The sequence below is a fragment of the Kryptolebias marmoratus genome, linkage group LG11, assembly GCF_001649575.2.
Source record: "Kryptolebias marmoratus isolate JLee-2015 linkage group LG11, ASM164957v2, whole genome shotgun sequence".
NCBI lineage: Eukaryota > Metazoa > Chordata > Actinopteri > Cyprinodontiformes > Rivulidae > Kryptolebias > Kryptolebias marmoratus.
This window is the reverse complement of record NC_051440.1, coordinates 18867447-18895420: the sequence shown is the minus strand read 5'-3', so window position 1 is coordinate 18895420 and position 27974 is coordinate 18867447. Positions and strand designations below refer to the sequence as shown.

The 27974-nt window shown below is 42.1% G+C and overlaps 3 protein-coding genes across 7 annotated transcripts in view; 2 read left to right on the top strand and 1 right to left on the bottom strand.

Moving 5' to 3' along the window:
- furinb (furin (paired basic amino acid cleaving enzyme) b) overlaps positions 1-7031 on the top strand; it is an 83550-nt gene extending 76519 nt beyond the window's left edge. For both annotated transcript variants that reach the window (XM_017423047.3, XM_037978446.1), the window contains exons 12-16: positions 1125-1242; positions 1484-1663; positions 1852-1979; positions 2556-2684; positions 4973-7031. In XM_017423047.3, coding sequence (XP_017278536.1) covers positions 1125-1242; positions 1484-1663; positions 1852-1979; positions 2556-2684; positions 4973-5682 — 1265 coding nt within the window. In that variant the 3' untranslated portion in view covers positions 5683-7031. The remainder of the gene's footprint in view (positions 1-1124; positions 1243-1483; positions 1664-1851; positions 1980-2555; positions 2685-4972) is intronic.
- Positions 7032-8593: 1562 nt separating this feature from the next.
- man2a2 (mannosidase, alpha, class 2A, member 2) lies at positions 8594-27198 on the bottom strand. Of its 4 annotated transcripts, XM_037978445.1 has the most exons (24): positions 27070-27198; positions 24928-25929; positions 24232-24489; positions 23517-23661; positions 22472-22643; positions 22124-22251; positions 21633-21806; positions 20993-21179; positions 20425-20602; positions 19886-20088; positions 16340-16522; positions 16048-16162; positions 15858-15928; positions 15603-15768; positions 14599-14835; positions 14285-14407; positions 13918-14032; positions 13567-13700; positions 13344-13485; positions 12977-13110; positions 12644-12721; positions 11956-12150; positions 11749-11862; positions 8594-11169 (listed from the first exon to the last, which is right to left on the bottom strand). In XM_037978445.1, exons 2-24 carry the CDS (start codon positions 25057-25059, stop codon positions 11017-11019), a joined length of 3537 nt encoding a protein of 1178 aa, XP_037834373.1. In that variant the 5' UTR covers positions 25060-25929; positions 27070-27198; the 3' UTR covers positions 8594-11016. The 4 variants fall into 4 exon arrangements, with proteins under 4 accessions (XP_037834373.1, XP_017278530.1, XP_024863136.1 ...); XM_025007368.2 differs by lacking the exon at positions 12644-12721 and having other exon boundaries at positions 11017-11169; XM_025007369.2 differs by lacking the exon at positions 12644-12721 and having other exon boundaries at positions 11017-11169; positions 24928-25926.
- On the top strand, positions 16888-19044 carry LOC108239967 (E3 SUMO-protein ligase ZBED1-like). The gene is made up of 2 exons (XM_017423043.2): positions 16888-18038; positions 18247-19044. Exons 1-2 carry the CDS (start codon positions 16954-16956, stop codon positions 18917-18919), a joined length of 1758 nt encoding a protein of 585 aa, XP_017278532.1. The 5' UTR covers positions 16888-16953; the 3' UTR covers positions 18920-19044.
- Positions 27199-27974: the final 776 nt, after the last annotated feature.

Genomic DNA, 27974 nt, shown 5'->3' with positions numbered 1-27974 from the left:
TTTGTTTGGCAGCTCTGCAAAGCTCCGCGTATCTGGAGGGACGGACGAGGAATCTGTTAGAGCTTCGTAGACCCTTCCTTAAATTTGCTATTTTTCATCAAATCGAGTCTTCTTTTCTCAATCAGAAACCAGTGAAAGAAGTTTGTACTTTAAGGCTTCATATGATACTCTTGCTTTGCTTAAAGGATATATTTCCATTCTGCCATTTAGAAAAAAAAAACATGGCTGGTTAAACTGTATTTGAATAAAGCAGTAATTTCATCACTTAAATTAACAGTCAAACAGCAGAGCAATAAATCCTTTTTTTCAAAGTCAAGGATACAGAGATGTTCTTTACATTAAAAAACACATAACTGAACAGTCTTGCAACTGTGGAAAAGTCCTTTATTACATATGTCCTCCTCTTGAGGTGCTTTAAGGATGCAGTTGGTAAACACTTGAAAATAAATGCTTAAAAAGTTGCCTATCAGTTCTTTGGCAATTTAAAAATGGCTTCAAGTCCCAGAAACCACCTGGATGAACTTCCACACAAACTCTGCTCCCTGTGGAATTTACAGCCATAAACACAGCTAATGTTTTCCAGTTTACTCGGTGGAAAAAAAAGTCCCCAAACAAGCCCAAGAAAAGTGTGCTGCTTGTGTCGGCTTCAGGAGCAGATTTACGGCTCAGCTCCAACACTTTAAACTGCATGTACACATAGAGCCCTTACAAATGACTTTCTGTAACGGTGTGCCAGCCACACACTATTTGCCCGTGTCTTTAAGAGCTCCAGGAGAAGTTTGTTTACTTTGTCCCTTATTCTCCTGCCAGCAGCTGTCAATCAAATGCACGCACCCATCAGCAAGACTGAGGCGGAGAGGAAAATGTTCAGATCTCTCCCTGAAGATCTTTCATCTTAATCTTGATCTTTAAAAAAGACATTAAATGTTTATGATGGCAGCAGAAAATGTGAATTTAGTTGGACTTTAGGGAAGGCTCTGGTGAAGCAGAGTGCTTTAGAAAGATTTATGATTGATCGCTCAGGGTTAAAGCAGAGAAGATTGTCGGTGGCATTAGCTTCTAACAACATGCATTTATCTGCTCATCACTCCATCTTTTTTCTTCTTTTTTCCCCCCCTCCTCAGTGAGTCATTCGTACGGTTATGGTCTCCTGGATGCAGGTGCCGTGGTGGTATTGGCACAGAACTGGACAACAGTGGGGCCGCAGCACCAGTGTGATCACACAATGCTTACAGAATCCAGGTCAGAGGGAGGTCTGGAATCTGTGTGTCTGTGTGTAAACAGCAGCGAGTTTTAGTTTTATTACAAGCACTAGCTACTCCATCATCCCCCCCCTTTTTCCCCCCTCCAGCCTGATAGCATATCACAGCATCTTTCTCGAGGCCGGGGAGGTCGCTTAGACTCTTAGCACAGCACGATTGTTTGTCCATTTCTGCAGCCACACAACATTAACCACTCTCCCTTCCACTTGTCAAACCTGCAGAGACATCGGAAACAAGCTGGTGTTCAGCAAAAGCGTGGATGCCTGCTGGGGACAACCGGAGTATGTCAGATCTCTGGAGCACGTTCAGGCTCGCCTCACTCTTTCCCACAACCAGAGAGGAAAATTGGCCATTCATCTCATCAGCCCACTGGGCACGCGTTCCACCCTGCTGTTCCCAAGGTACACAATAAAACAAGCCAAGCCAGCAGCCGAGCCCTTAATGTAAATCCCCTCTTTGTGTCACACGCAGACAAACAATATGTGTGTGCTCTTCAATTCTATTTGTACACAGATGCTCCCACAGGCATACTCTTCTCAGAAAAGCACACAAAGAAAACAACAGACACAGTTTCTCCTCTTCTCTTTAGACCCAACGACTATTCTTCAGAAGGGTTCAACGACTGGGCTTTTATGACCACCCACTCGTGGGACGAGGATCCTCAGGGAGAGTGGACACTAGAAGTCGAAAACATGGCAGCAAATGAACGAGACTACGGTAACCCCCGCTCATCACCGTTAATTGTTCAGTCTGGGTAGATTACGTCGAAACCACATTTGTGGCGCCATTAGCTGCCCCCTCACTGAGTCTTTCTGCATACTTTCACGCTTCACTAGATCGCCTCTTTTCAGTTCCTCGCTCATTCCTCCTCTAATGACACAGTTTGTAATATTTTCACCACCCAGGGGAGAAGCTCTTACAGACACAACCAGATTAACAGTTGGCTGCTGCCGCCGCGAGAAAAATATCTACCAACCTTTTTGGTCGTGAGCTTTAAAGTATTTTTGTTTCCAATGTTTTGTGCTGCGTTTGAGCTCAAAAGGAAGCGAATGGTCATAAAGGGTTTCCATTCCAGAGTTTATCTTGTAAATTTGTTTGCTTTAAGATGCAGAAAGAAATAAGACAAGAAAAGCTTTTTCTCCTCTGGTGGTGTCCTTTAGAGTTCCGTTGGCATTCTCACATCTCGTTTCCTCTCCTTACACCTTCATATACTCTTCTCAGACAGAAGGGCTAAACTGATACTTCCCCCCCCACATCTTTGCACTCCCCCCGCTGACTTTGCTTCTGTCTCAGGTGTGTTGAGTCAGTTCACCCTCATCCTGTGGGGCACAGGACCGAGCGTCGTCAACCCCTCTTCGCCCGACTTCCCTCGACCTTCCAACAACAGCTGCAAGACCTTCGACGCCCAGCAGATTTGTATCGGTGAGAACAAGTTCGATGCTCGTTTGTTACGGCGCTGGCACGTTAGTCGTCGTTACAAACCACGCTTCGGGTCAGCTCGTGTCGGGTGTTGTGACTCGTGCAAACCAAATGTGAACGCAGATGACTTATTCACAAGCCTCTCGTGCACGCGTTTACGTGCGCACAATAAATTAGCACATTAACGTATGTCACCTGAGAGTGCGGGGTGTGTTTGGGAGCAGCAGGCAAGAGTAAAACTGCAGCAGTGCAAGAGGTGCGCGCTGACAACAGCCTCCACGTCGAGCCAGATGAGACCGGACACATCCCCCTCTGCCAGTCAGATGGTTTCTTCTTTATCATTCCGAACTTCTTAATCACGCAGATTAAATCTACATTACAGTAGTTACTGCTAATCCTTTCATTTACACATCCACAGTTTCCTAATGAACTCCCAACACTGCAATAAATAAATAAATAAGATGGATACACAAAAACCCTCGAGGATACACAGTAGGAACTAGTGAAATTATTTGCCAGTGCAGAAAGATTATTATTCTTTGGCAGATTTGTTGAAATGAGAAAAAATATCTAGTCGCCGCATAAAATTGAAATCTATTAAAACATTTGACAAAATATTCATTGTAAGTAATGTATTATAACAAATGCAAAAGTAGCTTTTCGTTTTTTCGCATTGTTTGTTGTGTTTGAGTGAGCCTATAAATGGTTTAAGTGGACCGCACTTAAACAGGAAACTCAACTGGAGTGATTTGGGAGCACTTTACAATTTCCACTGACCAAGGACAGCTCGAAATCCAAGTCATGGCTCCGGAACTGCCGGCTGTACAAAGACTGCAGTGTTTTTGCTTTAGAGGACTTAAAAACTGAACTTACAACATATCAAAAAGTCTCTTAGAAATAGCAATCAGTTTGAGTGGTTCTGAAATTACAGGAGCCCAAGGACCAGATCATCTCAGAAGCTGAATTTGTTTCAGGGATGGACATTTTTTAGCAAAAAAACTACTCTTCAAATTCATCAACAGTGATTTCTCTTTAAATATCTGACAGCTGAAAAACTCTCTAAAGGAACAGATTCTTTCATTTTCACCAACATGTCAACATGGAGGGGAGCAGGGAGTGGAGCTGAGCTCCCCCATGACCACAGTTTCCACTTTATAATCCTTTCAAAATAAACTACGACAGCAGATCTTCATCCTGAAACACTCATAGGTAGGTGTTATGTTGGAAAAAAGCACCTTTAGGAAACAGCAGAATCAGCATTAATTCTTCAGATCTGCACATTTTAACTCGACTTCACTGCCCATCCCTGCTGTACATGCATCAAAACTGTACAAAGTAATAATTAAGAAGCATGCACTTGTCATTTTTTTGAAGATTGATCTGAAGGAGATTATTCCTAAAAAATCCATAAGTGACAGATTCTTTGTTTATGGGTTTACTAAAAGCATATATTATGTGTTAGCCAGTTGTTTGAAGACCAGCTTTATTAGCTTTTGGTTTTGAACAGACATTTTAGCAGATGGAGCTGCTGTACCTTATCTTGCTCAGACATCACAGCTGATCGACGCCTCGGGCTGTTTGATCGCGTATCATTCTGTCCCATCAGTTTCATTAACAGCGGTTTTGTTTGGACAGAATGTAGCTTTAATGAAAAATGGAGACGATAACTAAAAGAAAACCGGTGTGGGAGGAGAGTTGAGTGTACTCTGCGTGTAGTCTTTCTGATTTCCTTTTTTTTTTTTGTTATACTGAAACTCGTGTCACCATCAAGATGATATGCTAAATGTGCATTTAATGTAAAGTTAACCAAATATGAGCCAAATAAGGAGAAACTGAATAAAATCCTAGCATTCATGTCCAGTCTGATCTTGCATGTTGTCACTTAAAACAGGTTAAGAGCTTTAACTGTAAGAAAGATTGCAGAAGCTTTGAGAGTTTAAGCTGAAGGTTCTTGGAAAGGATGAAAGAAAGACGACAAGTTCTTCTGATACAATTGAGGCCACTTCTAATTACCGACTGTGTCCTTTGCCAGAGAAATTATGTCTCGCTGAGTGTGTAGGAGAGGAGAAAATCTTATTTGTGTTTTAAGGTAGCAGACAAACTTCATTAAAAAAGTAATCAAGTTGGTAAACCTTTATGATGAATGGTTTTTACAAGTACTTGAATGTTTCATTACAGTTTAAAAGGTTCTCCTTTAGGCAGTCAGGGATTTTAGAAGTTTATCTGAGAAATACAGCTTACTGTGCAGAAGTCCTCAGTCAACCATATTCTTCTGTCTCCTTTCCCGTCAGAGTGCAGCCCAGGCTTCTCCCTCTTCCTCCAGGGTTGTGTGAAGTTGTGTCCTCCGGGGTTCACGTCGGGACCGCAGCTCCTCAACCTGTCTCTTGAGAACTGGGTGGACCTGTCCTCCGTGCAGGCCTGCCTGCCCTGCCACCCCGGCTGCCTGACCTGCTCCGGCCCCGGACCCACGGACTGCCTGTCCTGCCCTCCTCACAGCCACCTGCTCCTCACCTCCTGCCTGCACCAGAACCAGGTCCAGCGTAAGTCACCCCTCGCGGTCGGACTCCAGGGCCAAGAAGCCGAGCCGGAGGCAAAAAGCCCGGCGGCGGCAGATCACAACGGTGGAGAAGCCGAGGAGCTTCCGGGGCTCGCCGTGGCTCCGCCCACTCAGCTGCCTGTCATCGTGGCAGTTCTCAGCTGTGCCTTCATCCTGGCTGCCTTCGTCGGAGTCTTCTTCTTGCTGCAGCTGCGCTCAGGTGACGCTTCTGTGGCCTGGAGGACCAAACTGCCCTCTGTGCTGTCAGAGACCAGAGGGATGCGGGTGGGCTTCGGTTTGAGCTTCCACCGGAGGCGGGAGAGGAAGGCTCGGATCTGCTACAGGGGGATCCCCACTGTGTGGGCGGATGAGGACATGATTGTCTATGAGTCTGAATCAGACAGCGAGGGCGTGGACGGTCACAGCGAGAGGACAGCTTTTATCAAAACACAGAGCTCGATGTAGCTGAAGCTTGGTCTGCCGCGGTGTGTGGCACCGCAGCATCCTGAGTGACATCTGAGCTGATACACAAAACACAGGCCTTACTGTCACACCGACACCCCCTCCGTGTATTTATTTACATTATTTCATTTTAACTGTTTCTGTATTTATTATGCCCTTACTTCTGTCACCAATATGAGGTGTTATGCAAGGATTTTACTCATCCTAAACCGTTCTCACTCACACTTCCTGAAAATTTGGCACTTTATCAAATTTACACACAAAGATTTTTAGCATTTTAACCCTACAAATGATAGATCCTTTAGCTCCCATAAGGCAAATCCAGAACCAGCTCCACAAAACCTTAAACTGCATACTTACATTGTAGTTTGTAGTGTGGCTTTTTTTTTTTTAATTCTCTTTCAAGTTTTAAAATAATTGAAATCATTGAAATTAGTTTTCCCACTCTCGACATGTCTCCTCCAGAGCCACGGAGAAAAAAAAATAAAGATTTTTCACCTCAGCCGGAGAAGCAGGCAAGGGTCTGTGTGGAGTTAAACAAAATTGCCGAGACGTAGATGAAACTTTTACGCCGTTCAGCTCATTACCTTATCAAAAACACGCATCCAATTTGGTCACGAATACAAACCGAGCTTTGATAATTTTTCTGATATATTTCCAGTTTCCTGGCAGTCTGCAGCGCTGGGGTTATGAGGTTGCTGCTTTTTATTAGTTGGAAAAGTTTAAATTGAAGATTTCTGCGGCACAGTGGGACGCCATAGTGGAGAAGAAAAAAAAAAAACACCCCGCAGGCTGTTTGAGCAGGAAACTGCGGAGGATGTTCTGTTTCAGTCGAGCCACAGTGGGAAGACAAATCTGATAAATAGCTCAGAAAAGCTCACCGACTCGTAGTAGACCAGCGCTGTTTTTAATGACATTATAAAAGCACTTAGCCCAAAGCTGCTTGGCTGACCTTTGGCAACATTGTCCCAATCAGTTGCTTCTGGTAAGAAATATGATCATTTTCTGCTCATTTTCTCCAACTGAGCAAGCTGTATATTGATTTTGGAGCTTCTCTGCCAGAACATTTTCATCAAGGTGAAGTTCCCTCCCTCTCTATTGTCAGCGTCGTACATAAAAAGACACACATTTCCCATCTGTGTAGGCTCACCGCTACACACCCTGAATTTAGACCCTTTGGATCTACAGGCCACAAAATAATTATAGCAATTTAAAAAAAAAAAAAAGACAGATCTTATATTACATTTTCTATGTTTGTTTTATAGCTCTTTTTTTAATTTAACTGATAACAGCTCGAGATGTTGTGGAGAACGGTTTTATGCTGGAATAAAAAGACTTTAGCTGTTGCATAATTGGAACTGTCTTTGTCTTCTTTCCTGCTGCCAGGTGTTTAAACTTTAAATTCAGCCCCGAAAACACAAGCACCGCCCAACCGAGCAGATGGTTCATCACTTCTTCATGGCCGTACATCACTGATGCCGGCGCTTTTGTTTGAGCGCCGGGCTCTGTCGAGGAGCCAGTAGCCTTCTGTCTGCCTGCGCCCTGTTATCCAGTCGCAGCCAGAACGCCTTCAAGAAACTGTTTTCAAGAGGGCTCCTTAAAAAAAAACAAAACTCCACACAAATTGAAATTGTTGATCAGCAGCTTCCTTTTCTCTAAAAGGTGACTGGGTTCACGGGTAAAGGTGCATCCATTCTGTGCTTTATAATTAGACCTGCTGGGAAAACAAGCGGTACGTTTAAGTGCCCCTTGGACGCACTTGTTTCATATTATATATGCTACGTGTGCGGAAACCCCTCACCTCCTCATTCACACCCTCGTTATGCGTTTCTACAAGCTGCACATTAGCTTTAGCTTGTAATAATTACATATCATGTACTGTCCTGTACCGTCTAATAACTAGGCTTGGCGACGAGACAAATAACTAATTAAAACACTAATTAGAAGCAGCAAAAAGCTTTTTATGCCAGAGTTTTGTTTTGGGTTTTTTTTTTTATAAATCATATTTTGCGTGATCTGTTAGAGCTCGAAGTATGTGTTGGGGATGATTCTCAGCTACGACAACAGGAAGTCTTAGCTGAATGTCTGTAAAACTGGAGTTCACTAAAGTCAGTTGGCTGTGGAGGCCATCTTGAATTGGGTTGACTCCAGAAGTCAATCAGTTCTAGATGCCCATGCAATGTTTACTGTCTGAAAGTTTCAATAAAATCCATCCAGTGGTTGATGATATTTTGCACACAGACTCTGGCAAAAGAAGAACATCATCAGAAGCCCGTTAGCTGATTTTACATTTCGATCAACTGAACGCTGTGGGTCATTACAGGTCAGATATGTTTTTACAGAACCTGATACTGTCTGTTCCCTCAACAAACTCACAGAAAGAGAGAGAGAGAGCGGGGAGATGCTACTGACACCATCAACATCTGGGCTCCTTCAGATACAACCAGCACACATTTCATTTCTGCCCTCATTAATGTACAGGGAGCAGTTTTGTCCTTGCCTGTCTTTCCACCCGATCTGCTTTCAGGAATCATGAAGAAACTATTTTTTTTATGTCCAACTGCTGCTCATGGCTGTCACCGACACTTTGAGTGTCTTTGCCTGGGGGGGTGGTGAACTGGAGGGGGGAGAGAAGAAATGCTGATGTTTTTGTACACGTGATTTTGAGACAGGAGCTTTAATGCTCGGTTTGAGACGATTCTGCTCCCCGGCAGACTGTCCAAGTCTGAGACAACCCTGACAGGAGCAGCGCCGGACAGAGGAATGATGTCTCACTGCACTGAAGGCTGCACGAGCTGACTCAATGTTGCCCTCTGCTGGTCAGACATTCATCAAGCCCAGGACACAACAGAATACCAACCAGTGGCACCAAAAGAATTTCTGAAAAAGCTGCGGGAAAATAAAAGACAAATTCTGTGTTTTTTAATCTTTATTTTTTTACCCCACTTTCTTCAGTATCTTTTAAATTGCTGGGACTACCAATTACAGGAAAGACCACCGCCTTATATTATCTTTAAACAAACAAAACAGAAAAAGAAAAAAAAAAACAGCTTTACAACATTTAAAAATAAAGATGTGTACAGAGGAAGTCAGACAGAAGGAGAGGGTTTTAAACACCAGGAGAAAGTGAAAATAAAGATGTGACGGCGTCTGCTCTGACAGATGGTACCCACAGCTGGAGGGAGGGGTGCGTATGTGTGTGTGAGACAGGGGTCCATGTTTGAAGTTTTGACCTCCAGCAGACCAGCTCTACAGTGACACGACGTGTGGCAGGGTGAGCGGTCCTGTAAACGGCAGACGGACACGGCGCCTGAAGATAGCCCGGAGCTAAAAACTCTGCAGCTCGTTGCTTCTTTTTTTTTTTTCCTTTTTAAGATTTTTTTTACTTTCCTCCGAGTTGAGGATCCCTGTGTGATTCGATCCAACCAATTACTGTAGGGTCAGTAAACCAAAATTACACTCAGAAGTACAGAAAGAAAAAACAAAAAAAGCTTGCTCTGGTAGAAATGATTTTTTAAAAGTTTGGTTTGGTGCTGAAACTGATCCTCTTCATGCTCTATGAACTCTTAGAAAGAAAAATAAAAAATAATAAAACTATTAAGGCTTTGAAAATTGGTCTAAAATGTTATAGGAATGTTCTTCTTGGTAAATATGTTTTCCTGTGCCCCAGTTCCTAACAACAAACGCTGATCCCAATAACCAATAAACCAACAAAGAAACCTCATTTATAGAAGAATGAAATGATTATGCAGCACAAAAATAATCCTCAACCTCATAAATGTCTACTATTGTCACTAGTATTCATGGCTGATATGTAGTACGTATTTGGGATATGTCAGCAGTGGATTATGACAGAAAAGTACACACTGTTAATACGATTAGTATTTGGTGTTAATTTTAATGCCTGGTGAAGACGACGGCATTAACGTTCTTTTTTTAGTTTGTTTATGGAGAAAAATATTCTCTTTACCCAGATATTTGTTTTAAATGCAAGTATTTGCTGTTCTTTTTATACAAATGTTATATTTAGGGATTTAGAATTTTAGGCAGTACAAATCCAGGTGATATAAAAAGAAGTCGTGTTTGGCTTCGAATCTTGTGATGTTATTTTAAAGACATGTTGCCAAGAGCCCCAAATATGAAATATGCTCCTCTTTTTAAAAAAAAAAAAAAAAAAACCCTGTTCTGTTTGCACGCACAACAAATGTATAAAAATAAGTCAAATAGCATACGGATGATGGTAAATTTTGTGGGGGGTTTTTGTCATTTTGAGTGACTGACCCTTTTATTTTTCAAAATTTTCACCCATGTGTGATTCATTTTCCTGCTTTGTGGCTCCACAGACACAAATCAATAAACAGAAGTACTATGACTGGTCCCTGATAGTGTACATCTACAATAATAAACCTCAAGTATTCACATTAACATACTCCTCAGACATACACGCCAATATATCTGCTGCGTGGTATAACATGAGGTATAGTCTTTGACTGCATACAGCAATGCTACACAAAACCAGCCCCTCTCCAAAGATGACTGACACCACCTCTGACAGGCACAGACACTTCGCAGTTTTCTCATCAGCGTTCCGAGACAGGACAACAAAGGAAAAAGAAATTTTCAGACTATCTACAAGCAGAAACAGAAGACGGAAGGGGAGAAAGTTGTCCTGTATGATTAATGATCGCGCCGTCATCCCGTACGGAGCGGTGTGGAGTTCTCAGACTCAGACAGCTCAGGACTCGAGATGAGAACATCCAGATTCCATCAAAAATAATAAAAACTGATTGGTAGACGGGGGGGGTGGGGGATATGTGATCCATTTCCTCCCCCACGTTTGAAAAAGAAAACAGATCATCAAATAAAGCTTTGTGGATTGCACTCTGAAGTTGCTCCGATCCCGGCCTCCCTCCTCCATCGTTTGGGATATTTACATTCAGCAGTTTAGTCCAGGATGAACCGAAACAAAAAAAAAAAAAATTGAAAAAGACAAGTTCGTACAAAGCAGAACTGAAAGAGATTTCATTTTTGATTGCAGAGAGACGGATACTCGGCTGTATCCGATGAGCGATTCTGGCAGTCCTTCCAGGTTGGGAACAGCTGGTAAAGTCACCTGGGTTTCCGTCGCGCTCCCTCACGTCTGAAGTAACAGCCATCGCCTGCCCCCTGCTGTGCAGCCGGTCCTGTTACAGCCAACCCTGCTCCTCCAAGCTGCAGTGTTTGTGGTTCTGCTCAACAGCACAGACAAACCCAGACTCCCTTTACTGCCAGAATTTGGCCGGCCTGGGCTCGGCCGCTGGTCCAAGGAGTCTGACGTGTGTTTACTCCAAACGGCTCTTAGCGCAGTTTGATCCTGAAGGTGGAGATCTCCATGGGCTGCAGACTGATGGTGGAGTCGTTGGCCAGAGGCTTGCTGGACTGCATCAGAGTCAGAGACATGGGCTGGAGGAGGTGCAGGTCCACGTTCTTGAAGAGACTCGATACGCTCAGCTGCAACGAGAAGAAGTCAATGAAGGTCATGGAGTTTTTACTAAAATATTTCATTACTTTTCCTAGAAGTAACACTCTTCAAGAATTTGTCCTTGCTTGTATTATAGTGCACAGAATGCCTCTATACAAAGTCTCCCCCTCTGAGCTTAACTCAATGATGCACTCAGCTTTGAAGAAGTAGGTTTAATAAAAAGAAAAATGTGGATTTTTAAATCTATCTGACTTTATATGCCTGGGCTGCCCAGCTGAGAGCTAACATTGTTTCAGGGTTTTGAAACAAACCTTAATCAGATTATGTTTTTTATATTCTCCAGATGGGGTAATGAAGTAATATTGTGCAGACATATTTAGGTACCTCAATAACTCCTAAAGGCAAGTTTCCACCATGCTGAAGGTGGCTGTTTTCTGTGATAAATGTCTAGCTTAGTCAGCCATATTTACTCTGATAAAAGGTTGAAATGAGCCTTAATTAAGCCAGTTATCCCCGACCAAACAACTCTTTGCTTCGGCAAATAAGAATTCAACAGCAGCTTCATCATTCTGGTCATCTTTTCTATGTAGCAGGAAAATGATGCTGACCTGTCCCTGTGTGGTGGTACAGTTGAAGCCGAGGTTCTGAGCCTCGAAGCCACAGTCCAGCGCCAGACGGTGTAAGATCAAGGCCGTGTACGGCGACGGAGACAGGGCGTCCTGCTGCTCGCAGAAACACAGAAAGAAAAAAAAAAAAATGCGTGGAGCATCTAAAACTCAAAAATCTCTGCGCGTGTTCGTTTTTATTCGTCTTACCTGGCTCTGAATGCTGCGCAGGTTCAGCAGGTGGAAGTCGCAGGGGACGGCGGACTTGAGCGGGGCGAAGGTCTGTAGCGGGGGGACGCCACGTCTTTTCGGCAGAACTGGCAGCGCCAAGACTTCGTGGTTGAGGAAAGCGCTGGTCATGTGACTGGCTATAGATGGGAAGCTAGTTGTTGCGCTGTCCATCATCTGTGGGGGGGAGGGGGGGTGCAGATTGACTTAATTGACTGTATAAATCATTCCAGCATCAATGACTCACCTCTAGAGATGCTTCTGTGACACTACATGAGGGACAGGCTATAATCACTTTGTCAGAGTAAAAGGAACACTTCTTCTAGTCTCGACAGACAGCACTAATCACACTTGTGATGTCAAATTTCAAATTAAAGAGTGTTAAGGTGTTTCAGAATATGATTTATTGTGACGGGCAAGTGTTACTTCATCCGTAGGACCATCAGCATGATAAAACTCCAACTGTCTTCTGTCCTCTGCTCATGTCAATTCATTTACTTGATAAATCGTGTCGTTAGTTTCTCTCAGCTGTGCTAGAAAGATAACAGGCTGGATGTCTACGTCTACGAGGCAGAAGGATGTACAAAGAAACAAAGCCAAAACTACAACTATGGAGACAGCTACAGCACAGGTTGAAAAAGCATCCTCGCTGTTGCCAAGGCAACGTTACCTCGCGAACTCCTTCACTCAACATTTCAGAGATGAAAGAACGAAACAAGGAGGAGAGTTTGGCAAAGAAGCCATCATGCTGAGGGTAATGGAGTGGAGAAAAGCAGAGAGGGGAAACAAAATTAGCAAGTAGAGAGGATACCAGAAAGACAGATGGAGTGGTAATGAGTACTGAGGGGGGAAAAAAAATAAGAAAAGTGTTAATGGTAAAACAGAATGAAGAGATAGTTAGTGTTACATTAAACAACCCTGCACATGATCCAAATGTCATTAGACAGAATTTCAACAACATTTCTTTGGCTTCAAAATGCAAGTTTGCTACCATCATGCTGACCTTGTTACCGATGGATCTCCTCTCCAGCAGGAGTCGGAAATGGTTGGCCGTCTTCTTGTTGTCTTTCAGGCCCTGACCCAGCCCGCGATTATCATCCTGCATCAGTCGCCGGTCCATAATCACTTCGAACTGGCCTGAGGGGGGGAAGAAGCAGGGACAACAGCTGAGAAGTAAAGCCCACGTATTGATCTTTCAGACATCAGTGGAAAAAAAGGGTTCAGTTCAGCTCAGTGCACAGTGTGAGGGTACGCTCTGTTTCACTCTTTGAAAACCTCTTGGAGGAGAAATTAAAAGAGCCAGACATTAAAAAAAATAACATATTTCTAAAGCAATTCCAAGGCAAACCAAACAAGTAATAATCACAAACCACTTTCCAGGCTGGAGACACCCAGAGCCTGAGCGGTGTGCAGCGTGAGGCGGTGATGGCTGTCCTGGAGGTACATCTGGCTGGGCATCGGATAAAAGTTGCCCTGCAAGGGAAGCTTCTGGTAGTGCCGACGAGGCTGAATCTGCAGGACCAGAAGAGAAAATTAGTTACATTTTGATTTTACATAAAGAACTCAAAGTTCTGAGGAGAAAACGAGTCTGACCTGGAAGCCGTTGAGGTCCGTGTAGAAGACGTCTCCACTCTGAATGCTGGTGACCAGTCGCATGGCCAGCTCCTTATTGGTCTGATCTCTGATGTCCACCATCGTGGTCATGTCTACAGACAAACCATCCACCCCTAGAAGTACAGAAAAAAATAAATAAATAACAGAACCAAACTCAGACCGATGGGAACAAAATCTTTAAATGTAAACAAGATTAACAAATGTTAACAGAATTACACTGACATTTTCCCTCAACATATTGGTTCTTGTCATATTATACCATCTGGTGTCTTTAACTATAAAGAAAACAATCTGAGCCAACTCCATTGTGCAGTTCGGCGTGTTTCTTACCCGGCACGTTGTGTATGCGGACGGTCTGCTGAAAGTGCTGGTATTGTGCCACCACTTCAGAGAAAAGGGGCCCTTCAACAACGCGCACCACAGGTGGTTCCTTCTGGTTGTACGGCTACAAACAGGAAGAGACAGAGCAGTCACAGAGACAAGGCGTTCTAAAAATAGGACAAAAGGCAACAAATACAGTGCAGAAGCTGACACTTTATACTTTGTTCTTTAAAATCCAGACATGACACAGCAGCCAGTCTGCCAGAATTTCTGCCCTGAGCTTCCCAGCAGGATAAAATGAAATGATACCCATGGGAGGCTCCATCTGAGCTCTATAAGAGGAAACTCCACGTGTGTGACACAACCAAAAGAATACCTTTGGTTTCCCATCAGGCAGGAAGAGGTAAGCTCCGCTTTTGTCTTTCGAAGGACGCGTGCCATAGACCATGAACTGCATTTGAACCTTCACTTCCTGAGGATCATCCTTCCGCTTGATACTCTGCAGATAAAAAAAGCAACACAAAGAGAGGAAGATGGAAAAAAGGGTTGATTGAGTAGCAACAAGACAAACCCTGTTCCCTTTGATCAGGCTGCTACGAAGCATTTGGAGCTCATGGTTTAGTCTTCAGAAAGATCGAAGTTAAAACAGATTAGTAAATCCTTAATATAGATTTGGGGTCAAATACTAACCTCCAGTAGGCCAGTGGTTCCAGAGAAACCCAGGGTTAGTGCCTGACTGCTAATGTAGAAGGTCTGCGAGTCAGTCAGCTGAGAGCGGACAGGAAGTGGATCCTCGGCCCGAGCGGTGACACTTCGACTCGACAGCCTGAGCACCGTGTCGGAGCGGAACGTCATGGGCGAGTCGGACGAGTCGTACAGATGGAAAACAGCCAGACCGAGCGGCGGCAAACGGACCATGAATGTCGCCTGGGTAGAAGGTTGAAGAAAAGGTTGGACATAAAACGTCTAAAAAGAAAACTCGGTGAGGACCACGGCGTGAAAACAAAAAGGCTCTCATTTAAAAAGTGCTGGCTTCATTTCCCTTTTTAAATTAGAATGTCGAGTGTTGATCAAAAGGCACTGATTAAAAGTTAAAAGCTTTCGCGAATTAGCAACAGTGAAGGAGTTAACATGTGAACAAAGATGGTGTTAATTAGAGTCTTTGTGTTTTGAGTCACACTTTAATTGAATTTTTTCTTTCAGTGGTTGAACAGCTTTTTATTTAGAAGATACAAATTATAAATAACTGCAGCGGCACATGAGAGGAAATGCTTACACATGTGCAGAGTCGATTAAAGATTACTTCGTTTTTCTTTTAATGAACTTAAAAACAGTTCTACTCCTGAGTGGGGACATAGTATAAGAAAAATCAGAGGAAATATAACAGGCAATTATGTTAAATAGGAAAAAAGTCATTATTTTAGAAAATATTAATACACAAAGAGTGTTGGTATTATTTTTGTTTTAGGGGTGCTAAACCTACCAGTTTTAAACCCTTCGAGTTTTGAAAGTCAACTTTTTTTTTTAAAAAATAAATTGTTTTTCTGTCTTCTCTAATAAAAAAAAAAGCATCAACATAACTTCATACTGATTTGTGAGCCTGTGCACCGTACTGTGGCTGAACAGAGCAGAAACTAACAAGGCTGCGTGCCGCTCCACTGGAAGCAGCGGCTTAGTAAACACAGTTATCTTACCTCAAATACCTCAGCACTCATTTGAGTCCCTGAGCTCCACTGAGCACTCAGCTGCACGGGGAGCGTCTGTCCGTCCTCGGTAAGCACCCGCACCCTGACTGTGTTGACCAACACGGTCACTGTGCACAGGCGCTCCTGCTCGATGGGGTTGAACAGAACCAGGTACCTGGCAGACAAAAAGAAATTATAAGCACAGGCTGGTGGAAGAGTGGCTGAGGGAGGAGATGGACTCATGAGAGGGGAGGAAGATTATACCTCGGTCCTGCTGGGTCCAGCTCGATTAAGGTGCGCTGAGGCATAGAGTCCTGAGTCGCACGTCTGTCGTCCTATAGATGGTAAATATAACGAAAAAGATGGACTGAATATATGCAATAAGATATGTAGGATTTATTTTTATTCTGCTGGTGATACGGTGACGATAGTTGCAGTCTACATTTTGTCTCACCGTCTCCAAGAAGGGCTCTGTCTGGTAAAAGCGATAAAACTCTTTGTTCTTCATCACCAGGAAATGAGCAGCATTGATGATAACTCTCTTCAGTCCAATAAGTGCACGTAGTAATCTAAAAAGGTGTGGGAGAAAAAATAAATAAATTAGATGCTCACATCAACTGTTCTAGAAGTAAACATGACTGTTTGGCTTTGATGTATCGCAAAGGTCGAGATAAAACAATATTACAAAGAGGATGTGATTCTTCCAGATCTTAACACGATTTGTTGTTCGGCCCTCAGAGCCTTACTTGGTGCCGTAATCGATGACAACGTTCTCCTTGGCAGTGCCGGTAATGGCATCGTGGTGCTGGAAGAGGCCGACTGACCGCCTGGCGTCAACCAGCAGGGCATAGTCTGAGACGGGGTAGCGTCCTTCCATGCCCACATGGCGAGCGTTTGCAACCGCCAGGCTATAGAGGATCTCCGCACCCCTGAAGGACAGCGACAAAAACATTATTAAATTACTGATGGTTAAAAACTCGGATGTAAAATAGTTTTATTTGGTTCATTAAATGTAATTAGAAACTACAAAACTTCAAAAAATTGAAATTTTTTGTTGCAGTTTGTGTTTAATTATGTGAAATAAGATCTATAATTTTATATATTACACATATACAGTATGTACTTATATTTGCTTGTATTTATGTGAATATAAAAGTGTATGTTTATAAAAAATAAATGTGTGTGTACATATTGAGATATACAATGATACGAATTAGGGCTGTTGAAATTATCGCGTTAACTATTTGCGTTATTTTTATTTTACTTTGACGCGATTAAATAAATTATCGCAACGATTAATTTGACAAGCGCCCCCTCGGTATTGCCATACCTCACTTCCGTTTGCTCAGTCAAGCTAGCGATGGATAAAAAGGAAGACACGCTATTAAACGGACAATTTCGCTTCAAGTTGTTACCAGACGGCACTTTGGACAAATCCAAAGTATTTTGCGTGCTTTGCAAAGGTGAATTTAATTACCACCGAAGCAGTTCATCACTTACATATCACCTGAAGGCTAAACATCCCGGTGTAGCAGCGACGTTGGATGGAGGAGGTCTCCGACAGACAACTTTGCAACAGTTTGCAGTGAGAGGTGGTCCGCTGACTAGGGTAGCCACCAACAAAATAACGGAGGCTATTGCTTGCTGGGTAGCTAAAAATTGTCGACCTGTAAATATTGTTGAGGATGCAGGACTGAGGGATGTGATTCGGGAGGCGTCGGGGGACTCTGCTTATCATTTACCTGCAAGGTCAACCGTAATGTCCAGAATAGAGACGTTGTACAACAACCAGAAGGCGATTAAGCAAAGACTATTAGAGCAAGCCCCATACATCGCACTCACATGCGATCATTGGACTTCTGCTAGCAATGCTAACTATTTGGGTGCCACAGCTCACTTTATTGATGACAACTGGTGCTTGCACTCCTTTGCATTAACTGTGAGTAAGTCTACCGAGCGCCACTATGCAGAGGCATGTGCGCAGCACATCCAGGCGGTCACACAAGAATGGAACATTGAGAAAAAAATAACAACGCTTGGGACAGACAGTGCTCGAAACTTGACAGCAGCTGCAAGACTCCTTCCATATGAACATCTGCCTTGTACTGCACACTCTCTACAGAGAGCAATCACAGTGTCACTGGCAGACAGTGGATTTGACGCTGTTTTAACCAAATGTCGAAAAATTGTTGGTCACTTCAAGCACAGCCCAGCTAATGCTAGAGAGTTGAATCAACAGCAAGTTGCACATAAACAAAAAGAAGAATCCCTGATTCAAGACGTGCCTACAAGATGGAACTCTACTTTACACATGATCACAAGGATCCAACAAAATAAATCACCAATAGAGGCGACCCTATCACAACAGAACAGCAAAATTCCCCTGCTTACAGAAGCTGAGCTTGGAAAGCTGAAAAAGTTGGAGGAGCTACTTGAGCCATGCAGGTATGTTTTTATTTCTGTTTCAATGTTTTATATCAGTTAAGTTGATATTAGTTAAGTCAGATGGGTCCGTAAGCAGTCTAAAAAATAGACAAACCAATTGTGTGTTTTTTTCTGGATATTTTAGAAGTAAGACAGGAATAATACTTTTTTTGTGACAGATGCGCTAATAAATCAATTGTTATTGTTATTAATTTAAGTGTTTTCACAGGTATGTCACTGAAACTCTGGGTGGACAGCACTACATCTCCTGTTCTGTGGTGTTGCCTGCCTTCTGCCACCTGTTCAGAGTCATGGAGCCTTCAGATGATGATACTGTCAACATAGTGCGATTCAAAAAGGCCTTTTGTGAAGACCTGGCTAAACGAAAGGAGAACTCCAATCTCACTTGGCTCAAGAATGCTACTGCACTTGATCCCAGGTTCAAGGACTTAAAATGCCTGCCTAAGTCTGAGAGAGGCGAAGTGTGGAGTTCTTTAAACAACTTGCTTAAAGAGGATAGAAATGCCCAGATCCAAGGTGCTCAAACAACAGGGGAAGCACCACAAAAGAAGAGGAAAATGTCCATCTTCTTGCTTGCATCATCTGATTCAGACACAGATGATGAGGCAGAGTCCATTCAATCTACACTGGACCGCTACAAATCAGAATCCAAAACCGACATGGATGAGTGCCCACTGCAGTGGTGGTCAAAAAGAAGGGACTCATACCCTAGACTAGAACAAATTGCCCGCAAATATCTCTCAACACCTGCCACCACTGTACCCTGTGAAAGACTGTTCTCCCTCTCAGGCCACATCATTCAGAAAAAGAGAGCTACGCTCTCTTCTAGTAATGTTGAGAGACTGGTTTGTCTTAGTAGTTGGCTAAATGTAAAGGAGTAGAAGAGCTGGTTTCAAAACAAAGCAGAAATGTTCTGTAAGGTTCTAAATTGTAGTTCACTCTAATTCAACAGTGAATGTTCTGAACCACAAAATGAATGTTTGTAATGCACTTTATTTAAGTTATGTTCTACATTTTTTATACACATTTTTTCAAAGCTTTTAAAAAATGTGTTTAAGTAAAAACAAAACAATAAAAGTCCCTTTTGTTAAATAAATGACTTGATGACTGAATCCATTTTTATTATAAGTTGCCTTGAAAAGTGATTAATCGCGATTAAGCACAACTAATTTTTTAACAGATTTGCGATTAATTAGTTATGTTTTATTCATTGATTAACAGCCCTAATACGAATACAAACTATGTTCTACATTAGGTTAAAGGAATGAAGGAAGTCAACTCATTTTTACTACAGAACAATAATTATTATTCTTCCTACGACTTTTGAACATGTTAACACAATATTTTTGTTTTTTATTTTGATTTCTTTCTGAATTCCTCTGTTTAAATGAAACATTCATTCATTTCTCTGACTACATGAACAGTAGGGTCAAGAGCCCAAGTGAAGTATGACATAAAATACAAGTTTATACAACAGATAAGCACTTTAAAAATAGGTCTGCTTTTCTGGTATCGTTTAAAGTAATTAATTAGAAATAGTGTTAAATTGCATTATTAAGAATCCAGTGAAAATTGCATTAAAGAATATAAAACTACTCAATTATTCCGTCCATTTAGAAACGATACAAAGATCAAATCTTTTATTTTTAATTAGCAGTTCTTATATTTCATGAATTATGTTTCGTTACACATCAGACCCTAAGTGTTGGTTCCCTTAGCTTTGACTTGTTAGAAGTTACAGAAAATAAGTTTTTCTTAAAACAACTCCTGTTAGCACAAGTGAACACCTTTCACCTGCCCAGCTTTGTTTGTTAATCATGAATGATGCGTTATTAAATGTATCCTACCGGAGATGAGACTCAATTACACGGTCCAGGCTTTTGTAAAACGGTCGAGAGGTGAAGTAACCCGTCCAGTAGTGGTCTTCGCGGTCTGCATAGGCAAAAAAATCCCCGCTGAGCACAGGGAAGTCACTGGGTCTGGACCCTGGAGCCACTCCATACGCTTTGTAAACGGCGTTAAAGTACTCTGTCAGAGTCCCAAACTGAGCCTGGAGGAACGAGATGACTTCACAGTTATAAAGAAGAAAAAACAAAAACTCCCCAACACAAACATGGCTAAACAAAAGAAGGGAATCATTCATTAATATGCGTGGGCTTTTCATCTCGCACTTCATCTTTTGCATCAGACGTCAAGCCATGACAGATTCTTTGTTCTGTCAAGAAAGTTAAAATATGACTGCATAATTCATTCTTTCACTGGAAAACTGGGTACACTTCATGCTGAGATGTACGAACAATCAAAATGATTTACGGCAAAAGAAAAACATTTCTGACAACATGATTTGTGACAAATGTAAAATCTTTTTCTCTCTCCCCCACCTCACCTGAACGTGCAGCTCAGGGTGAGAATTCATGTAGTCGAACAGCTTCTGATAATTGATGTACTGCTGATCCCACTCCAGGGCTTTATCGTAACGAAAGTCGTCTCCTAGAGGAACGAGAAGCACCTTGCTGCGGTACAGTTTTGACTTTTTACGATACTGATCCAGGAGCAGCTGTGCTCTGCATAAAAGAAAAGGATGAGAGGAAAGAATAAAAGTGAGAGGTTTGCATACGCCAGGTTGGTTAGGAAATCACCGTGCCTCTGGAAAGAGGAAGACTTAATTGGCTCTGGGGGTAGTTTTCACAGAAATACATCCTCTAAAAGCTGCATAATGTGGTTCAAGTCTATAAGCACTTCATGTTCATGTTCCTCAGTTCATTTCCACTCGTTGGCTGTTGTCACTGGCACAGGTTCAAGCAGAGTTTATTAAGAGACAATCGTTAACACTAATACACGTGCAACAAATGTCTTTACAATCTCGTGCAGATTTTTCTGAGCAGTTACTTGACCAAGCCGGTTAACAGTGATTTACCCCACTTCCACCTCTCATTACTTCAGTAATTGCTCACCTTTCCGCTACATTGGCTTCCACCACAGATTTTGGCGGCACTTTCCAGGGACAGTTGATCCGACCTCCCGGTAACCTTTTAAAGTCAAACTGGCAACAGATCTTCGGATCGGGCCCACAGGTGTGAGGCACGTCGTAGCTGTAGAATGGCATCATGTGGCAAAACATGTCCGTGCTCGACCCAGTGTCTGGTGCAGCAAGAAAGCAAAGATGGGAAAATGGAAGGACAAGTTTGAAAAATAGATCCACTACAGACAGGAACTTTGATAAAACTGCAAAGTGTGTTTTTCTCCCAGCATTAGGGAGCACAGAGCCACAAAGTTCATAAATTGGCCGTCGGTGTTCTCATGGGATAAAAGTAAATAAAGAAAGAAATTGCTAAATATATCCTTGTAAATACTGACAATCTAAAATTTCTGATATTTTCATTGAGAGCAAATAAGCAGTAGATCTGCAGCAGCTGCTTCGTTCTTTCAGAAGTTATATTACAAACAGATCTGCTGAGATTATTTCAGCGTACTCTCCAAATTCCTCTCCCTTTTTTTTTTTTTTTTTTACTCCAATGGCAAGTGGCTCCATCTTAAATGAGCTTGAAGATGAGCACATGAATCATAAGACGTTGCTGGCGCTGGTCCACTCACCCCATGCCTGCCTCCACATAAACTCCAGACTGCGGGTGGAGGCAAAGTGTTTTTTAATTGAGTAGTGGATCCTTTGGATGAGCATGCTGGTCAGGTTCGCCATCTTTAGCAAATAAGGCATGGTGGCGCTGTGGCCAAAGGGGTCCACCGCCCACCCACTGATAGGAGTCACACCTGTAAAAGAGAGCAGGAAGCAAGTATTTCAGTTAAATGATTGGACAAAGAGATGCATTTTTTAGGATGCAAGATGCGCTGAAAGCACCACAAATCATTTTATCCCCTGCAGAGCCAGAGACTACATCCGTTGCATGTGGGATGCTGAGCTTCAATTTTACTATCAAGCACACTGAGGAGTGGAATATTTTACAATCGTGTGAAGGCAAAAAGTCCTAAAACCTCTCAGAGTGGAGCCACATAAATATTTCTGCGTCAATCCTCGGAATATAGATGCCAAAGCTTAAATAAGGACTCGTTTCGGATCTAGTGTGTACCTAGGTTTCGTTCTAACCACTGATGCCCTTCAATGAGCTGGTCTATCATGGCAAAGTAGTGAGCAGTGGCTTCATCCGTCATCACCCAGCCTCCCGTCACAATCTCAAGCTGTCCTCCAAGGATTAGCCTGTTAAAAAGAAAGGATTAAGAAGAGCAAGGTGAGAATAATCCAGCCCTAATGTGAGAGAGTCACACTAACCAGACTATTTTTAGCACTTCAATAATCTGCCAGCAAATATCCCCTGCTGTGTAGTGCTTATGGGCTAAACTGTCTGCATCAACTAATGCTGACTATTAAAAGGGAAGATAATTAGCAAGAATGTTTGCTTCACAAAGCTGTGACTCACTTGCGCATGGCCTCCTGTTTGTACACGTCTGCAGACTCCCACCACTTGGCGAAGAAGGAAATCTCAGACCAAATGAACTTCCGGCGAGGATCCTCGGCCAGCTTCACGACCATGTTGTTTAAAATGTGTTGCGTCTGGTCTGTGAAGTACTTGTCAAAAGTCTTGACCCATCCTAACAACACAGGAGGACCAAATTAAGCAGTCTGGGAATGAACATATGGGCCATTGCAAACGGAGCTCTGTCTAAAACAAAACATTTCTACTCTGATTACACGGCCAACTCATCCAAAGACATTTAAAAAAGGGCAGGTAGAGAGGCTGAAAGCTGTAAAAAAAGAAAATACTGTATAAATAAACTCATGTTTTATTCAAACAGAGCTGGTTCCACACAGAAAGCAAACTGGTTTATAGGAAGTGACCAAAAATGCACTGTCTGCAGTTTAATTCCCCGTGCTGTCGTCTTTGCGTTCTATACAGAAAATGTCACATATTCAACTTGGCTGCAAGAGGGTGACATGACATTTCCAACACAATTGGCAGCCCATAAAGTCTGGACATTTAATGCTGCAGAAAGCAGCTAAGAAAACTTTGCAGCTCAAAATGAAGCCCATCCCTGCTGCTAATGGACACAATTTGCAAGTCTCTGCAGACTGTCAACATATCAATAACTGTCAAGTTAGGAAACATATCACAGGCTGGTAAACAAGGTTAATGGGAATGTCAGTCTAAAATACAATCTCAGACAATCGTTTCTAAAAATAGCCACAGTTTCCCTATGCCAATATCTTTCTAATTCTATTGTTTGTGGCCAAGCTCTCAATCTTGTCAGCATTATATTTATAATGACAATGAAAAAGTAGAAAGAATTTATGCATCTTTATAACTACCATCCCACTCAGGTGATGCCTAAAAGTAAGTGACTCTGCACAAAGCAAATCTGACATTTAGGTTCTTAAAAAACTTCTGTTTTGTCTGAATAAATAGTCTTTTACTCTTAAAAAAGACGCAAACATGTTTAACGTTTGACAAAGTCTTCAAAACTCACCTGGATCATTGTGAGAATGAGGGACCACAAATACTTGCAGAGGTTCATTATCCCACTCATCGGGTTCATAGGTGATGTCAAAGCCCTGCTTCCATACGCCGCCGTCAGGGTTATCAAACTTGAGAATGGAGTACACATCCAGCATCTACACATAAAACAACTGCTTAATGAGAAAAGCTCAAAAACAGGGATACAGTTACAAACACGGTGCAGCTAGAATAATATATCAATCAAGCATGGCAGGTGAAGTCAGTAACACTAATCATCTTGTTGCAAAGGTCTGCTGGGAAATGTTGCATTCTGGCCATCGCATTGATGTTACTTTGACACTTCCACCCAACGAACGTTTTTGCATATTAGTCACATCTCACCATATGGTGGCAACACTCCCATACATTACCATCCTCAAACTGATTAAAAATTTATCAGAGAACATGATGAAGAGGCTTTGTTGTTCACACAGCCTCCAACCTTCTCAAATAGCAAATTGATGGGATCTAATGGTGTATGTGGTGAAGAAGGTTCAATCTAAGACCCACACCATTTTTTACAGAACCCCAAAGGATCCATTACTAATGTTTTAGGATCAGTTCCTTAGGATGTTACATGTCTGCCTTATCTGGTTATACTTTTTGTGCTGGACCTATTCTAAATCACAAAGTGTCATCTTTTCAGACCTTTAACATCACATTTTGTAGAAGTACAACTTGTTTACCTGAACGTCGGTTTGAGCTTGGTTTCCCTCAGCAAACTGGCAATCCTGAGGCTTCACAGCAAGGAAAGTGGGTCGACCGTCGAAGGGTAGGACCCAGGAACCATTGGCACTTCTGAAAGGCAGGTGGCCACTGGGAGACACAGCTCCTGTGTCTGTGAGCTCCATCACAGAGTCCTTTATGTGGCTGATAATTTGATGGTTTTCCTCCAGGAGCTGCTCCAGTTGCTCTATCCGATTCTGCAGGACTGAAATTTGGCTCTAAACAGAATTGAAATAATAAATAAATAAATGACACCACCATCAAACCAACTGAGCAATATTCTTATCAAAATGAACAGTTTTATTCAAAGACTAGTAATTAAAATGTTTAATGAATGTAATTAAAGCACAAGGATTCTGAAGAGAAGATCAAATCAGAACAACATGTAAAATGATGACATGGATGAATAAGTCTGTTAACACATGTAGATTAAAAAAAAAAAGAATAAATATTCAGCTTCATATTACAAGAGGAATAAAACAAGACTAACTAGACACCAGGTTATAGTGATGTGGAGATCTTTTTGCCAGCTCAGAGTGTGGAATACCAGCAGAAAAAAAAAAAAAAGAAAAGAGGAACGGAGCAGCTGTAAAAACAACTGCAGAGAGAGAGTTTTCAAACATCAAATATACAACCGCTACGACAATTGTTCTTACCCTTGGAAAGTTCCCTCCATTCTGTCGCCTTGCGGGGTCATGTTGGACTCGATCCAGCATCAGATAGAGTGAGAACACTGCCACACAGAATATGGCCCCTCCACACACTGTCACCTGTTTCCTCAGCTTCATCCTCCTGTGGCTCAGTCTTCCTTCAGAGATTTAAATTTTCTCAAAAATATGACCTTGACTGTGGAGGGCTTTTGTTTTTCAGCTCAGTGGGGAGGGAAAAAAAGCTCCTGAAACACTGGATCAAAATCCTTAACAGTAAAAATGAAATGATGGCAACCAAACTATGCCAATATGAAAGGTTTAGTCCCAATGCTGTGATGCCTGCAGCCTCCACTAATCATACTGGAGACCACAGTGATAGGGGCTACAGCAAGGGGAGCAGCAGAGAAGGGCACTAAAGCTGCAATAGCTGCCAAGAAGTCTGTCGGCTCAGGCCCAACCACAGCCACCGGTGGTCTCCTTCAAAGTGGCCCTTGTGTTTAACCATCCAAATCAATGAGATTGCAGGAAAAGAAACAAAAAAAAAAAAAAAAAAAAAAAAAAAACAGCCCAACACAGGAGGAGATCAGATAGGGAGACTAGTGTCCCTGCAGCATGATTGTTGTGGGCCTGCTCTCTTGGTCCAGTCCCCACTTTCACAGGAAAGTCTAATCCTCCAGTACAACAAGAGTTGGTCCCCTTTTGCTCAAATGGTCTTGTGTGCCACAACAGTATGCTCCACAGTTTGCTCACTGAGCATGTGCAAAGGAACAGGCTGAGGGGGAAAAAAAAAAAAAAAAAAAAAGACCAGCTTGGCTAAGAGCAGCAGCAGCAGATTTTTTAATCAAGCCTCAGCTTTGCCCTAGAGCAGCTTCAGGAATTAAAATGAGACAAATGCTATCCTTCTCTCGGCGGCATAATGACTGCATATCTACTGTGGCAGCATGGGCAGCGCCTGTCCTTGATCACAAGCGCCAAGTCGGCATCCCATTAGGCGGTCCTCTTCAGCTGCTGGGAACAATTTAAGACAAATGTAACGTTCATAAACACACATTTTGGCCTACCATTTCAAGCGAAAGATAAAAAGCACAAGTGCACCAATCTCTGTGGGGAAAGTGAGCTCATTTTAGTTTATCAAGTAAAGCCAACACACGGAAAGAACCCCAGCTAAAAAAAAAAAAAAAAAAGCACTACGTGTTCCCGTTGATGGGTATTCATATTTTCCACCGAGTGTGAATCTAGTCTGATAATCCTCTAGTTTCCAACACTGGGACAATCTTAAAATTACCACAAGAAGTCAGGCTAATAAACTTGGCACTTGCATTTGTCAAGACTGGCTGGGAAAAACAAACTTAAATGCAGCAGGAGGGAGATCATTTCTTAGACCATCTGGACAGGAAAGACATCCAGTAAGAAATGCCTTTATGCTGATGTGGATGACCGAGAAACAAAACACTACCTTCCATCATTCAGGTCAGAAACTGTAAATACACAGCTGACCCTAAGCTGCTCTCATAACAGCATATTAGATTCATAGCAAACTAAACACGTCCAATTATTACAACGTATGTTCAAGCCATCAAATTACACAAAATGGGAGTCCTCGGGTGAGTGATCGAGAGGTGGCACCTCTGTAAATGTTTAACTTGGATCAATTCAAGTCACTTATTACCAGACTACTGTGAACTTGAGTCCACTTAAAGACTTGCATTTATTAATTCGGACAACACCCCAGCTATGCTAAAACACACTGGCTGATTAACTTAGTTCCATAACTCAATCGTCACATTAACACATCCTGTCAAACTCTGTAAGCTCAGCCACTTCGACACAAACACGGAAGCTGTGACAAAATACTCAGCTAAACAAGCTAACGCTAGCACCTATGTGCTGCAGTTGAACTAGCTTTACGTTTTAGGGAGTCGCACAAGGCTAGTTTGAATATTTTTAATTTTCTATTATTATTTTTTGGGGATCAAACCCTTGTCTTTCCGGTCGTGTCAAACGTGATAGACGACTTGACAATATAAAGACAATACGTGGCTGATTTCCCCTGGCTAACTGTTCACTTTCTATCTAAACCTTCACCAACATTTAAACAATAAACGCCCTCGCTTCCATGTGAAGAAAAGAGGATAATAATCACGTTACCAGTTTAAAGGACAGATGATATTCCAGCCGAGGCACTGTGGAGCTCAGCGGTGTCTGTGCTTTTAACTGCAGGCTGACAGATTATTGGAGTAGCACAGTGAGCTTAGCATTTAGCACCGCTGAGCTGCTGCAAAGCCTTCTGGGAAAAAAAAAAAAGAAAATTAGCTCCGTGTCTGTGTGTGTGCGCGCGCAGCTTCCTTTCATCTCCCACAATTACGCATGCAAATGTAATAATTTGTTGGCAAATTAGTGAATGATTAAAATTAAGTGATTTTAATACAGATATTTAGGTAAAAACAAGATTATTCATGCTTGTACAGTTTCTCAAGAAAGGATATGTCAGATAAATTATTGAATTCAAATTACATAATGGATATTTTTTATTATTTTGACATCTAAATTGTTGTATTGCAAAAAAAAAAAATCAGCGTATTTGTGTCCTGATAGGTTACTTCAAAACCACATATTGACAATATTGCTCTTCATTCTAAAAAAAGAACAATCCTTTGAGTTCCAGAAATATAAATTTATGCACTTGTACACATCTAAAAGGTATTTTTAAAATTAAATTCTCTAAAAAATAATAATACTAGTGAGTGGTACGGTGCAAGATACATGCAGAGCCATAAAATATGCCTACATATTTTTTCCTCGTTGTAACCAAACAGCAGCAGCACAAAGCCAATTCCATTTTACAATGCAGTGTGCGAGGTCTCTCTTATTATATTATGTGCATCACATAAAGTAGTGTGCAAACGCAAGAGCTGCCTTTTTCTGCCTCTTATTGGCCAGCTGTATCCTGTATTTGCTCTGATCCATATGCTTATTTGATTTGGATCCCATTTCCCCTGATAGATAGCAGCAGAGGATATAACACCACTGGCCAATCTACAGCTACGCTGACC